This window comes from Lagenorhynchus albirostris, chromosome 14 (genome assembly GCF_949774975.1).
Source record: "Lagenorhynchus albirostris chromosome 14, mLagAlb1.1, whole genome shotgun sequence".
NCBI classification, from domain to species: domain Eukaryota; kingdom Metazoa; phylum Chordata; class Mammalia; order Artiodactyla; family Delphinidae; genus Lagenorhynchus; species Lagenorhynchus albirostris.
This window is the reverse complement of record NC_083108.1, coordinates 70,265,957-70,281,309: the sequence shown is the minus strand read 5'-3', so window position 1 is coordinate 70,281,309 and position 15,353 is coordinate 70,265,957. Positions and strand designations below refer to the sequence as shown.

The window sequence follows — 15,353 nt, the reverse complement described above, 5'->3', positions numbered from 1 at the left end:
CTGGGTCCTAGGGTGATGCTGAACTGTTTTCCAGGCTATCAATTGCTACTCCCGCCTGCAGTATCTGAGAGTTCTCATTGTTCTGCCAACCTGGGGTATTGACATACTTAAATTTTAGGCAATCTGATGGATCTGAAATTATAGTTTTAATTTGCACTTCCCTCATAACTAATGACGTTGAGCATCTTTTCACACCTATTGGCCATTCAGATTTCCTTAAAAAATTTTTTTCTTTGAAGTACCTGTTAAAGTCTTTGGCTCATTTTTTTTTGGTTTGTCTTTTTTCTAATTGATTTGTAGGAGTCCTGGGTCTTAATCCGTACTTTTGGTTGTATGTATTACAGTTTTTTCCTCCCAAGTTTGTGGCTTGTCTTTTCCTTTTTTTTTTTTTTTTGCTGTACGCGGGCCTCTCACTGTTGTGGCCTCTCCCGCTGCGGAGCACAGGCTCTGGATGCGCAGGCTCAGCGGCCATGGCTCACGGGCCCAGCCGCTCCACGGCATGTGGGATCCTCCCGGGCCGGGGCACGAACCCGTGTCCCCTGTATTGGCAGGCGGACTCTCAACCACTGTGCCACCAGGGAAGCCCTGAAGACCAATTCTTAATTTTAATCTAATTGGATTTGTCATTCTTTCCCTTAGGGTTTGTGCTTAATAAATCTCTCCATACTCCGAGGTCACTAATATACTTCGTTCTGTTTTTCTTCTGAAAGTTTATATTTTGTCGTTCATCTTTAGGTTTTCTTCTGGAATGGATGTTCGGGTATGGTCTGAGGCAGGGTCCAGTTTCATTTTTCCATATGGAGAAACAATTGTTCCAGTGCTGACTTTGATAATTCCATCCAGCCTCACTCATGTGCTGCCCCACATCTGTCATGGGTTAGCTTTCCATTTCTGTGTGGGTCTATTTCTGGGCTCTCTGTTCTGCCCCACTGGTTTATATTACACTGCCATAATGACGATAGTTTTATAATTAAGTTTCGATCTTTGGTAGCATGAGTCCCATCCATGTTGTTCTCCTTCAAGAGGGTCCTGGCGTTCTTTAGCTCTTAGTACTTCCATTAAATAGAGAATCAGCTTGTCAAGTTCTACTAAAACAAACAAACAAACAAAAACTTGATTTTTTTTTTTTTTTCCTACACTGCACCACATGCAGGATCTTAGTTCCCTGACCAGGGATCGAACCCGGGCCCTTGGCAGTGAGAGCATGGAGTTCTAACCACTGGACTGCCAGGGAATTCCCTTGAATTTTTGATTGGAATTGCATTGAATCTGTAGATCAATTTGGGGAAGAATTTATATCTTTTAAATATTGAATCTTCCAATCTATGAACATGGTATAGACCTCTGCTATTTAAGTCTTGTCTATAAAGTTTTATAAATTTATCCAGTGTCTTGAACACATTTTTAGATGTATTTCTAAGTTTTTTTTGATGCTATTATAAATGGTATCTTTTTAAAGATTTCCTTTTCTAGTTGTTTGTTCCTGGTATATAAAATGCAATTTTTTAATATTAATTTTTTAATCAAACTTGCTCAATCCTTATTAATAATTTATAGATTTGGGGAGATTCTATGTGTTGACAATACACACACAATATTATTTGTAAATGGCATTTATTCCCCTTTCGTGGTCTTAGAATACTTTTAACTTCATTTACCACCCCTCAGACTTACGCTTTGTTTTCTTGTATTTCTTGTCTTTTAGTTGACCCACAGGCATCGTTATTAATGCTGCATTTTGCAGTTCCAGTTTGTTTACATTTATTGCATGCATTTCCCATTTTCTTTGCTCTTTCTTCTCACGTCATAGATCTTTCACCTGCAATCACTTTTCTTTTGCTTAAAGTCTGCCCTTTAGCATCTCCTGCACTGGATATTTGCTTGTAACAGATTTTCTCAGTTTTTGTTTGTTTTAAAAGGTCCTTACGGGGCTTCCCTGGTGGCGCAGTGGTTGAGAGTCCGCCTGCCGATGCAGAGGACACGGGTTCGTGCCCGGGTCCGGGAAGATCCCACATGCCGCGGAGCGGCTGGGCCCGTGAGCCATGGCCGCTGAGCCTGCGCGTCCGGAGCTTGTGCTCCGCAACGGGAGAGGCCACAACAGTGAGAGGCCCGTGTACAGCAAAAAAAAAAAAAAGGTCCTTACTTTGCTCTCCTTGAGAGTTAATTTCTCAGGATATAGAATTCTAGGCTGACAGTTCTCTTCTCTCGGCAGTTAAATATATCTTTTTGTCTTCCGGCTTCTGTCGTGCTGCCGAGTCAGCTGTCTGACTCTTGCTTCTTGGGAGGAAAGCCTTGTTTGTTCTGTGGCCACTTGTAAGGTCTCACTGGTTTGGTTTGCTGTCTGGCAGTTTCACTGCAGTGGGTCCAGATGTGGATTATTTTGTATTTATCCTGCTTGAGGTTTGTTGGGCTTCTTGGCTCTGTTTCTGGTATCTTTCATGGCCTGGTGAGTGAGAACACAGGCTCTGAGAGATGGGCTGCCTCAAGTCTGAATTTTATCTCTGGGCTAGTACTTAGCCTCCTTGTGACTCAGTTGCCTCGAATGTAAGATGGTTATAGAAATGATGGCTGCTTCCTACGATTGTTGTAAAGATCAAATTCTTTAATTTATTTATTTATTTATTTTATTTTTGGCTGTGTTGGGTCTTTGTTGCTGCGCACGGCCTTTCTCTAGTTGTGGCGAGCGGGGGCTACTCTTCCTTGCAGTGCGTGGGCTTCTCATTGGGGTGGCTTCTCTTGTTGCGGAGCACGGGCTCTAGGTGTGCAGGCTTCAGTAGCTGTGGCTTGCGAGCTCTAGAGCTCAGGCTCAGTAGTTGCGGTGCATGGGATTAGTTGCTCCACGGCATGTGGGATCTTCCCGGACCAGGGCTCGAACCCGTGTCCCCTGTATTGGCAGGCGGATTCTTAACCACTGTGCCACCAGGGAGGTCCCAAGATCAAATTCTTAATATTATCTCTTAAACTGGCAAAAGCTTAACCTTCCCTTAGCTTAACCACTTTCACTTAGATTTTGTTTGCAGTATTTCTTGTTTCTTGGCCAGTTTGTTGTTGATTTGCAAGAAGCTTTTTTTTAATATTTAATCTAGTATTTTCAGTGGCACAGTGTGTCTGGGTAACTGATTTTGTCATTATTAGTAGAAACTGAGTCTCTCCAATATCATCTTTCTAAGTTCAGAGCATGCGTGCTCTCTCTCTGGTCTGCATGTGCTCCCTCTCCCTTTTTCACATGTAAATGATTGGTATTTAGTTGCATTTCACAAAGCTTCATTCATGAAATCCTCAGGCAGTTGAATTTTGTTTTGACCTTCAGCAGAGCATGGCTGAGGAGAAAACAAGTTGAATAAGAGGATTTTGTTTAAAAAGAATTTTAATTGTATGCCTTTGGATCAGTAAACATTGAGCATAGCCTCCTCCATCTCCTGCATATACCTGTACTCTGGCAGGAGCTGGTATCTGGAGTGACGAACCTGAAATAGCACAGGGCACCAAGTAACTCTGGTATGGTTGCATTCACCCCACTCAGTAGGCCCAGAAAGTGGTATCTGTTTTGAAAGGATGGTTAGCAGTGGTCGTTGGCAAAGATGTTTCTCTTTCATTCAGTTCCTGATTGATGGGAGATTTAAATTCCCTGTGGTCTGGGGATGGAGTTTAAAAAGGGTTTACGGAGCCTTTGTAACTATTGCCATGAAGAGGCACTTTGGATTCACTTTCTGCTCATCAATTTATAGACCTGATATGCAGAGGTTCTGAGAGTGGGGATTGGTGATTCTTATCTTGGTGTGGCCGTTCTCACCAAAATTTACTACGGAGCTGTGTGTGCTCTCTGACAGTGTCACATAGCTCATTCCAATTTCACTGCCATTCTCCTTTGCCTCAGTTGCAAGCCGAAGCACCCAGGCTGGCTGAATATCAAGCATACATCGATTTTGAGATGAAAATTGGAGACCCCGCCCGCATTCAGCTGATCTTTGAGCGCGCTCTGGTCGAGAACTGCCTTGTCCCAGACTTATGGATTCGTTACAGTCAGTACCTAGTAAGATAACCTACCTGTTCTAATCTCACTTTATTTTTTACCAATTTAGGTTCCATTTAAAGAAAATCAGAAAGAGTGCCAGTAGTTAGCTGCATGCTGCTTCTCTCTGCTTGACTCACTAAGGAAGTCTCCTGGTGTTTTAAGTTATTTTAAACTGATAACTGTAAAAAAATTCTTGCATAGCCTTACTATTGTGGACTTTATAACATATTAATTTTTCTTTTAACTTATTATCATGGAAAAACGTAAATACATAAATGTAGACACATTAGTAAAATGAAACTGCAGTTAACCATCACCCAGCTTCAACACTTAATTAATGGCACTAGTCTAGTTTCATCTACAATCTTACTAGGTTCCTTACCTATTTTCCTCCCTTCCATGTTATTTTGAAGCAAATCCAGAAATCACATTTTGATGGTAAATATTTCACTGTGCATGTATAACAGATTTGAATCGGGATCTAAACAAGATCCATACATTAGGATTGGCTGGTGTCTCTTAAAGCTCTTTGATCTGTAGGTTCCCCTCTCCACCTCTCTCCTCTTTTCCCGCAAAACCCCTTGTGATTTTTTTGTTGAAGAAACCAGTCATATTAAGGAAATGTCTTTTGTCGGTTGTGCTGGGAATGTCTCATGGATGGTGAAGTCTTAACAATAAAATTTTCTCTCCTGACTCTGGCATTCTTTATCATAGGATCGGCAGCTGAAAGTAAAGGATTTGGTTTTATCTGTACACAGTCGCGCTGTTAGAAACTGCCCGTGGACAGTTGCCCTGTGGAGTCGGTACCTCTTGGCCATGGAAAGACATGGAGTTGATCATCGAGTGATTTCGGGTGCGGATGTTTTTGTGGGAAGACTTCTAAGCTTTTTGTCCCGAGTCAGAAACATTGAGCTGTGACAAAAGTTATTAAATCAGCGTTCCCCAGGCGGTTACTCTGGGATATTGGGTATTAGTGACAAGAAGGGCTCTAAATGGGAGATATGAAGTAGTTGTATTTTTTGACTTATTAGAACTTTTTAACGTCTTAATATTCATTGTGATCTTCCAGGGAGTCATGGTCTTTTCACCAACTCACTTGAACTGGAGCACTTTAATGCAGGGCACCTTGTGGGTTGTGCCCTTCCTAGAACACAGTTTGTACACCACTGTAGTAGCCTGTCTTTTGAACATTTCTCTCTAGCTCATTTCACTTTTGTTGCATCCCATTATTACTATTTAAGCCATATGGAATTTTATAGTCAGTAGCAGTTTTTATAATCATCTTGATAACTTCTTTTTGAATTGGCAACAAATCCTGGCTTTTTCTTCGACTCCAGTGACCTTTGAGAAAGCTCTGAGTGCTGGCTTCATCCAGGCCACTGATTACGTGGAGATTTGGCAGGCGTACCTTGATTACCTGAGGAGAAGGGTCGATTTCAAACAAGGTATTGAAGTTTATGTGTTTCCTATCAGAACTGAGTTTTTCCTTAACGTGTTTTGGGTAGGATGTCCCAGTTGCCCAGATATCTCATGGTGGGGCAAGTGATATTGGTAACTTTTTTTTTCTCAGAAATTTTAGGTATTTCAGTTTGTAACGAATCATGCTGTGTATTGTAAAGGGAGAGAGTAATGGTCCTTATGGTTTACACTGGCTCCTGCCAACTTCTTTAGTCTCATTTCTCCCTTCTCTCCCTTCTGTGTATCCTAAATAGTTCTTTACATGGGACTGCTGTGTTCCTTTTAAATCATTGAACGTCCATGGCATCCCCTGCCTTCCTCTCTCCTCCTTCAAAAAAGAAAAAAAAAAAATGAGCAACCAGAACCACACGCCCCCACCCCTAATTGGTGCTTGCTTCCTCATGCAGGGGGCTTTTAGCCATTCTGCCGACTCGGGGAGACCCCCTCTGCTGTGGTCCTGCACATGGCGCCCGTGTCACTTTTGTCCTCGTACTGTCTGTGATGTGCTGTCTTCCTGTATCTGCCTCCCCCCACTGTGTGATGAGGGCAGGGCCTGGCAGTTTTATTTCCGTGTCCCCAGCATGATGCCAGGGAGCTTCAGTGTAGGATTGAAAAGAACAAACCAGACGTGGCATGTGGCTTCCTCGAGCCGAACCTCTCTGCACTTTCTCACAGACTCCAGTAAAGAGCTGGAGGAGCTGCGGTCTGCGTTCGCCCGCGCCTTGGAGTACCTGAAGCAGGAGGTGGAGGAGCGTAAGTGGGCCTCCCGCCGCGGCCGCTCGTGCTGCCTCTTCTGCTCCGTGTACCTTTTTAGTCAGAGGCGCTTTGCCTCTCAATTACTTTCTGATTTCGTCTACTTCTGTTCTTCAAGGTTTCAGTGAGAGTGGAGATCCAAGCTGCCTGATCATGCAGAACTGGGCTCGGATTGAGGTAAGTGTTTTTGACACATTGTCAATTTCATCCCCCTTTGAGGGACCTTTGCCCGATAGTGTGACCGAAGCTGAGTCAGGATCCCAGGTGACGGTCTAGGCCCTGTAAGGATTCATGTTTATTTCCTTGCTCGACACACATTCGTTTCTATCTTAGGGAGAATCCTAGCTCCCAGATCAAAGTTGCGCAGCGGCTGTCTGAATGCCAGGCACTCACTTGTGTGTTCCCTTCCCGCGCTGTGCCCCATTGATGAGCACGTTCCCAGCGTGAGCCGCTTGCCAGGCCTGTCACTGTGTGCCGGGGGATGAGATAAACCCTGTCCCTGTGCTAGTAAGCTTTAAGCTAGTGTGGAAGACAGACAGTTTCACAAATAATCAGAGGATATAATGAGTTGAATGTTATTGCTGAACCAAGGACCCCAAGGTGAGTAAGACGTGAACCCTGCCCATAATCAGCTCGTAGGATTGTAAAATTCTAACGTTTTGTCCTCTGGGGGAGAGTCAGGTATCAGGTAGTTGGTGGGTGGGATGGTTGTGTGGAGACCATGTTAACGATGCAGCAACTGCGGCTCAGAAGTTAAGAGCCGGCATCTGCTCCTCGATCCATCTTTCTTTCTCTGCCTTGCCCTTCAAATAAAACACTTACAGTTAAGCTCGTTAAAAATAAAAAACGCCTGGCCAGTACTGTCGTGAGTGCCTGTGGGCTCCCAAGTGTGGTTCTCGAGGTGAACATGGGCAGGCAGCCTGAGGCTTGTCGCTGCAAAAAGGCTGACATGCTTGGGCTGGGCTGTTACCGTGGGGGGTGGCCCATGAATGTCCAGGGAGTTAAGTAATGCTGATAGTTTTGGGGTGGGAGGTTTTTAGCCATGTGCGTCTGAAGTGTTTTGTAACAAGTGTCACCATCATAAGGTCTGAGTCCTCTCCTAACTCAGTCTGCTAATGCGTGCAGGCTCGACTGTGCAATAACATGCAGAAAGCCCGGGAGCTCTGGGACAGCATCATGACCAAAGGGAACGCCAAGTATGCCAACATGTGGCTTGAGTATTACAACCTGGAAAGGTAACCGGCCGGGATTGGGGGCGGTGCTTGTCAGATGTGACCCCGCACGCCCCCTGCCTATGCAGCCTGGGCCTGCTTGCAGTACACTGCTTCTCTTTATCTTCCTGTCTCTCCTCCGTGGCGGGGGTTTATGGGACAGGGCTACAGAGAACCAAAGATAATATTCTGTGCCTGGGCTCTTAGAGCCATGCATTACTTTTTTTTTTTTTTAACATCTTTATTGGAGTATAATTCATTACTTTCAATTTATTTTGGTTTGTTTTGATTTTTGGACATGAATGTTTTATTTGACTTTCGGGGGAGCTGTTTATTTTTTGTATTTGCGTTGTCTATAAAAGTAGGAAATACTAAAAAGCAGAGAGGAAAAAACCCAGGTTTTTTTGCAGTGACAGGCCCACATACAACCACCATTAGTTAATGGTTTGGGTATGTTCTTTGAGACTTTCCTATGCTTAAATTTTTAAGAAATGATGATGCAGTTATAGTATACATTTTCTAAACCTCTAAAATTATTTTAAATAATGTTTATAACATGGAGAAGGTATAAAGAATATGACCAGCTTTTAAATTCAGTATATCTTGGACATTGCATGTCTATAAATACATCTTTTTTCTGTTCTGAACATTTTGTTTTTTTATCCCTGATTTAAAAAATAGTATGTGGGCTTCCCTGGTGGCGCAGTGATTGAGAGTCCACCTGCCGATGCAGGGGACACGGGTTCGTGCCCCGGTCCGGGAAGATCCCACATGCCACGGAGGGCTGGGCCCGTGAGCCATGGCCGCTGAGCCTGCACGTCCGGAGCCTGTGCTCCGCAGTGGGAGAGGCCACAGCAGTGAGAGGCCCGCGTACCGCAAAAAAAAAAAAAAAAAAAAAAGTTATGTGCTCAAGTTAAAATTGAACATTTAAAAAAATGTGAGAAAGAAAGTGAAAGTCTTAAAATCCTTCCCCAGAGAAGATCACTGTTAAAACTTCTTGAATATTCCTCTAGATCAGCGGTTCTCAAATGTTTTGGTCTCAGGACCCCCTTTACACTCTTAAAATTTGAGGACCCCCTCAAAAGCTTTTGTTTATGTGAGGTATATTTATTAATGTTTTTACCATGTTAGAAAATAAAACCGAGAAATTAAAAAATATTCATTTAAAATTCACAATAAATTCATTACATTTAACATTTTTATGAGAAAGGACTGCTTTCCAAACTCCAAAATAATGCAGTGAGAACGTGGGCTGGTTTTATACTTTTGTAAGTATCTTTAGTCTGGCTCAGTAGCAGACAGCTCGATTCTCATGTCTGCTTCTGCGTCCCCTCTGTTGTGACGTTTTCATTGAAGATGAAGGAAATTTGGCCTCACACAAATAAGAGGTTAGGAAAGAGAAGGGGATATTTTTCAGATAATTGCAGATATTCTTCTTTCACACTACAGCAAAATTTATTAACAAGTCATAGTCATTTGCATTCTGGAATCTGAAGCCATATCAATGAATTTTTCACTCTGTTGCATTAATATCCATTGGTCTGTTTTGCACTGAGCAGACCTTTTACGCACGCATGATTCTGTGACATGCGTTGTGTGTGTGGAAAATGCTGACTCATTAAGTCCTGCAGCTCTTCCAAATATTGATGCGTTTCATTATCCCATTTGTTATATCTGCACTGATCTTTGTAGAAAAGCCTTACAAGTAGGAAGCTGTCAGACTCACGGTGACAGATACAAATTTTCCAAAGCTCTACAGATACAAATTTTCCAAAGCTCTAATTTTCACTTGAAAGCTCCAGTCTTATCACCGTCAACAAAAACTCTTAAGTGGTTTTCCTTGAACTTATAGCCTCACTTCGTTAATTTTTGAAAATGTCTAGCAAATACCCAGGTCTGAATCACCATAGTTTTTGTCACTCAGCTGTTCTCTCAAGTGAAAATGATGTTCCATGAAAAAAAGTAACTAGTCCAGCTTGCAACTCAGACAGTAGCCCATTATTTCTTTGCCACAGCCACTGTACTTGGGTATAAAGAGGTGCTTTGATGTGTGCATCCCATTTGTCACACAGAATATTAACGAGGTGTGCACTGTCTTGATTTGTGCTAAGAGCCACTGTAGCTTTTGCACTCTCAGTGCAAATGTCAACACAGTGGAAAAAGTCCAATAAATGTTTTGGTATTATTATGAAAGTAGTTTTGACTTTGCAGACCTCCTGAAAGGGTCTTAGAGACCCTCAGGGGTCTGAACTGCTGCTCTAAATTTTTTCTGAGTGTCCTAATATGTATTTACAATGTTTATGTATATTTATAAAAAATTTTAAAACAGAAATGAGAACATAAGTATCTCATAACTGCTGGGATGAACAGAATGTTGTTTTAGATATACTATCCTGATGAGCAGTATATATTTCCATGTCAGTGTAGGAAGATCTGACTCTAGGCATGAAATCTGACAGTCCCCTCTGTCAGTGTCTGTCCCCTCGAGTGGGACCGTGTCCTAGAATTTCTCTAGGGACTTTATCAAGTCACCCACAGCTCTTGGATTGCCCCCATGCGTTGCACATGTGAATGCAGTAAAGGCAGAACACCTGGCTGAGGACCACTGTCCCCAGTGCGTTTTCCACTAGCACTGACTTGCTAAGGGAAAGAGTGGCTTAGAAGAAAGCCTTCATTTTTGACTAGAGGGGCTCTCTGGGAAAAGGAGAAAGCATTAAAAGTATCAGTAGCACAAAGAGCATGGCATCTCAGAAGCGGTGGGCTTTGATGCATGTTAGCTGTGTGAAGACAGCCCTCCCCCTGCGCCTTCCGCTTTGTGTGCTGGTGTCCCCAACTGTGTGTTTTCCGCCTTAGGGCCCACGGTGACACTCAGCACTGCAGGAAGGCTCTGCACCGGGCCGTCCAGTGCACCAGCGACTACCCAGAACACGTCTGTGAGGTGTTGCTCACCATGGAGAGGACAGAAGGTGGGGACCTCGGCGCGCTGCCTCTGGCTTGGGGTCTGTCCCTTTTGCCATTTGGTTTCAGGTCTGTAGGCTTAAGGACAGACTGTGTTTACGGCTTCAGCCCCTCAAGGGGCCTCTCTGATGCGACCGTCACGCGGTGCTCGCCAGTGAGAGGGGCGAGTCCTGTAGCCCTCCTCAGACTCCACGTGCCAGGGGGCCCGTGACGATGCTCTAGCGCAGGCCTCTCAAGGCTCTCTTTGGTGGGGGCTGTTGTGTGCGGCATCCCTGGCCTCCCTCTACCCACTAGGTACCAGTAGCGCTTTTCCTGCCCCCAGTCCTGACCACCAGAACCACCTGCAGGTGTTGCCAAGGGTTCCCTGGGAATCAGGAGAGACTGTGCTCCAGCACAGCGCCGAGAGGCACACGGCGAAATGCGCTCCCTGGTCACGTGTGCCTCTCTCGTGAATTTCAGAGCCTCAGTGTTGAGTTTCCATGGGTGTTAGTCTGGATTTCGGGGTATGAACCCCTCAGAACTGGAGATAGACACCCAAACAGCAACAACAGTAAGAAAACACCCCAGCATTTCTCATTTGAGGAGCTCTTAAAATCTTTCGGTCTTAGTACAGGTGTCTTGTACCTTTTGCATTAGAATGTTTTCATAATCTTTGCCACAGAGAGCCCATAATAGAACCTATTCTGGTTTTCAAGTCTCTTTTCTAAAAGAGAACGGATGTTCTAAACACACCTGGAAGGACTATTTGAATTCTGAAACTTGAAACCTATACTAATGAAATCTTCTTAAACGGGGAGCTGGTTCTCCAGTTGCTACTGTTCGATGGAAGAGCTTTCTTCTGGAGGTGCGGGACAGTGAGAAAATTTTATATTATTATTATATCCTTCAAAATCTGAAGAAGTGAAAGTTTGCTTCTCTTCCTCTCAAGGTACTTTAGAAGATTGGGATATAGCTGTTCAGAAAACCGAAACTCGACTGGCTCGCGTTAATGAGCAGAGAATTAAGGTAACGATGCTCTTTATTTCAAGTCTTTGAACCTCTGAAAACTATTTTGACTGTGTTTGGTATGAATGTTCCTTGTCAGAACCTTTGGGGTCGTCCTGAGAAATGTCTTTTACTCAGAGTATTAACTATGAAATGTTTGAATCAACATTTAAGCCTGTCTTTTTAGATCGGCTTAAAACTTTAGCCCCAACGATAGATACAAATCCAAAACAGGAATTTTGGCCCTAAAGGTTATTGGAATAGACGAAGAAGCTAAAAAAGGAGCCTGACATACTTAGCCTAGCGATTGGAGCATGAACACCCCCAAATAAATCAGGGCCTCAGTTTCATAGATTTTTTTTCCTTTCTTTTGGTGAGTCATTCATGGGGATGTTGTGAGACATACCGTAGACCTGAGATGTGGCTCCCAAGAAGCCTGAAGAGGCTGGGGAGGTTGGGAGCAGCCCTCCTCCTCGTCCTCTTCCTGGTCGCCTCCCTTCTCCCGGGTGGTGGCCATCCTCCCTGTGCTCCCACCTCTTCCATCACGAGTCAGTAGACTTCATGTAATCGCCACGTACAGTGATGCGTCATATCCCGATTTTCCAGGCTGCAGAGAAGGAAGCAGCCCTCGCCCAGCAAGAGGAAGAAAAGGTTGAACAACGGAAGAGGGCCCGGGCAGAGAAGAAAGCGTTGAAAAAGAAGAAGAAGACCAGAGGCTCGGACAAGAGCAAAGCTGATGAGGATGATGAAAAAGAGTGGGGCGACGATGAGGAAGGTGAGGCCTGGTCGGACGTCACCTGGGACATCCCGGAGCTCCAGACAGGGCGCAGAGCAGCACGGAGAACCTTCTTGCATTTGAGAATAAGTTGCTTGCAAGGTGCCCACCACCCTCCCTGTCCCTGCCTGCCCTCTACGTGGGTGCCGTCTTCCCCAGCTTGACTCCAAGGCCCTGTGCCAGACACACCCCTGCCTGCACTCCCTGGGCTTCGCTCCCTACCCTGTTGCTGACACCACCGCCCTTTTCCTGAGTGGTGCCTCCTCTCCCTCCGTGGGCTCCCACACCCCACCCTGTCCCGTCACTCCCCGAGCATGGACACTGCCTTATCCTCAGGCCCTGGCGCCCCGCACCGCCGCCGCAGCCGGGCCCTGCAGTGACACCAGCCTTACTTGTCCCCACCTGATGGTTTTGACAGGTAGAATTTTCCAGCCAGTGTTTGTCACCCCTGCCATTTCAGGCGTGGGCAGGTGTGGGTCAGATTTGTTTCAGCAAAACCAGTCAAGGTAAAGAATTGTCTCTAGACACTAAAGGACACTAAACATTTTTCTAGTTCAGAGTTGTCAACCAGAGGGAAATAGTAATGGAGTCATTGTTCAGTTGACTAAGAATTTCTCCCCGAGTCTTTTTGGGGCCTTCAGAAATGATCGTGGGTAGCTCACTGCGCTTTGGGGCTTCTGGTTTAGCAGGGGAAGGCAAACGGGACCTGTGACCGCAGTGACGTGTAATAGGGACTTGGGGAGATGTAGGTGTGAATCATGGTGGAGGCCAGGGAATACACTAGGGGCCCTGCAGGAAAGACTTTGTGGGGAAGTGACGCTGCATCTTGGCATCTGGGGGAGGAGTGTGAGAAAGAAGGGAAGGGGCTAGCCAGCCAGGGTCAGCAAAGCACAGGGCACAAAACAGCCTGGCATTTTCTCCGAGCAGCAAGTGTCTGGCTTTGGGCCCTGATGCATGGCAGAGGGCTGGGTGCTGGGGTGGGTGAGGCTGGGGCAGCAGGCAGGCCAGCAGGCCCAGTCAGAGTGCCCTGGAGTGCAGCATGCCACGGTCAGGCTCCATCGGGAAGGCAGAGGGAAACTGATGGGAAGGTCTGGAAGCAGGGGACCCTCACCAGTTGGGTTTCAGTATTGTCCCCCTGGAGGCAGTGGGAAGAGTGGGTTGGAGTGTAATGTTAAGTTCTGTTGAAGGACAGAAGACAATCGTGAACGTGGGTAGGAACTGTAGCACCACTTTGTACTGCTTCCAGGCGTGCCCCGGGGAGCGCATACTTCAGTGTCACCGGAGGTGCTTGTTTACACGCGGTCCCCAGGCTCTATCCTCCCCTTGCTGCCCTGGGCTGTCTAGGATGGGGGTCCTTGGGATTTGCCAGCCCAACTTGGAGACCCACTGACCTCTCATATGATTAAGCGTGGCCGATGAGGACTTAGGTTATCACTTGCACCTGAGTTTGTCCCCTCACACGAATGTAACTGGGGCCCAGAAGGGAGTGGGATGAGTCGGGCGGGTCAAGAGAGACCTGGCAGAGGGCGGTGGGGGGCGGGGCGTATAGGGGGAAGAGCCCTTTCCCTGCCAGCTGCTCCGCTTACACTGACAGGAAGGGGTTAGTTAACTAATAGTCACTGCTTTTCTCCCGACCTATTGTAGAGCAGCCTTCCAAGCGCAGGAGGGTGGAGAACAGCGTTCCTCCCACTGGGGAAGCTGAGCTGGGCCCAGAAGCCGACCCGGGCCTCTCTGGGAGCAGCGACCCTGCGGCCGCAGAGCCTCCCTCTGAGCAGAAGGAGCAGCGGGCGGCCGCCCGAAGGAGGGATGTGCCCAGGGTGCTGCACGACAGCAGCAAGGACGGCGTCACCGTGTTCGTCAGCAACCTGCCCTATGGCCTGCAGGAGCCTGCCGCCACGCTCCGGCCGCTCTTCGAGGCCTGCGGGGATGTGGTCGAGGTCCGCCCCATCTATAGCAACCGCGGCGACTTCCGGGGCTACTGCTACGTCGAGTTTAAAGAGGAGGCGGTGGCCCTGCGGGCCCTGGAGCTGGATCGGCAGACCGTTGAGGGGCGGCCAATGTTTGTCTCCCCCTGTGTGGACAAGAGCAAAAACCCAGACTTCAAGGTAGGTTTGTGGAATAAAGCACGCCTTTACGTAGGGTTGCGGTAGGACGGGGTAAGCGCTCTTTTCCTGCAGCAACTCATATTTAGAATACACGTGGAACATTTGTTAAGAACGAAACTTCCGCGTTAACCGGGTCAGTTCTGTTCTGGTTCACTGAGGTCTCAACTCGGGGCTGGGTCACTTCAAACCGGCATTACTTGACAGAGGACGGTCCAGTTAGGGACTGCGTGATGGCTGCTTGCCGCTGGAGGGTTAGGAGTGACGGGACTGTGCCAGGTGTTTTGTATGTCACCTCACTGGGTCGTCACCCAGGCTCTGGGAAAAGTGGCTTCACTTGCCATTTTACAGAGGAGGAAGTGGAAGCTTCGAGAAGTTGAGTGACTTGCCCAGGGCGAGTTGACAGTTCCCAGCACCCGGAGCCGGCTCTGGCTGGGCCAGACCTGTGGACGAGGCCTGACCCTGTGTCGTGGGGAGCTGGGTTGGGCCTCGGGTCATCATTTCCTCTCCCCACTCCTCCCTGTAGGTGTTCAGGTACAGCACTGCCCTGGAGAAACACAAGCTGTTCGTCTCGGGCCTGCCATTCTCTTGCACGAAAGAGGAACTAGAAGAGATCTGCAAGGCCCACGGCACTGTGAAGGACATCCGGCTGGTCACCAACCGGGCCGGCAAACCCAAGGTCAGCGTCTGAGCAGACGGCAGTCGCCTCCTGGAGTCTGGGCGAGCCTTTGTTCAGAGGTTACTTGGTTCTAGAGTGGGTTCTGATCTGTCTACTAGGAAGCAGACGAGAAGTTAACAGAAGGCTAGGTGCGCTAGGCTCTTTTTCCGTTTGGAGTCAGATGAACCTGATGTGGCTCATTGTACTTAAAAGAACAGGGTGTTTGAAGAAAAACTACCACGAATTAGCAGGGGCTCCAGTGCAGCTCCGTGGCTGTGGGGCCTTGGGGTGAGGTGCCCCCCCTTGCAGTCTCCTCCCTCCTGCCCGGACCCCACTTTTCACTAGGCCTCTGGCCATCTCCCCAGGTCCCTGCACTGGCTTCCCCCTTACCACGTCCTCCCGTTCTCCGGTCCCCTCAATCTCTTGTGAAATCCTTGAC

At 46.9% G+C, this 15,353-nt stretch overlaps 1 protein-coding gene across 6 annotated transcripts in view; it reads left to right on the top strand.

Annotated features, from left to right (window-relative positions):
• Nucleotides 1-15,353, top strand: part of SART3 (spliceosome associated factor 3, U4/U6 recycling protein) — a 34,637-nt gene that overhangs the window by 16,031 nt on the left and 3,253 nt on the right. For 4 of the 6 annotated variants that reach the window (XM_060170371.1, XM_060170370.1, XM_060170375.1 and 1 more), the window contains exons 7-17: nucleotides 3,878-4,033; nucleotides 4,730-4,868; nucleotides 5,353-5,460; nucleotides 6,149-6,226; nucleotides 6,345-6,403; nucleotides 7,352-7,461; nucleotides 10,291-10,403; nucleotides 11,324-11,400; nucleotides 11,986-12,154; nucleotides 13,799-14,259; nucleotides 14,783-14,935. In XM_060170371.1, coding sequence (XP_060026354.1) covers nucleotides 3,878-4,033; nucleotides 4,730-4,868; nucleotides 5,353-5,460; nucleotides 6,149-6,226; nucleotides 6,345-6,403; nucleotides 7,352-7,461; nucleotides 10,291-10,403; nucleotides 11,324-11,400; nucleotides 11,986-12,154; nucleotides 13,799-14,259; nucleotides 14,783-14,935 — 1,623 coding nt within the window. Of the gene's footprint in view, nucleotides 1-3,877; nucleotides 4,034-4,729; nucleotides 4,869-5,352; nucleotides 5,461-6,148; nucleotides 6,227-6,344; nucleotides 6,404-7,351; nucleotides 7,462-10,290; nucleotides 10,437-11,323; nucleotides 11,401-11,985; nucleotides 12,155-13,798; nucleotides 14,260-14,782; nucleotides 14,936-15,353 lie in introns of all 6 variants that reach the window. The other 2 variants (XM_060170372.1, XM_060170373.1) reach the window with 1 other exon arrangement.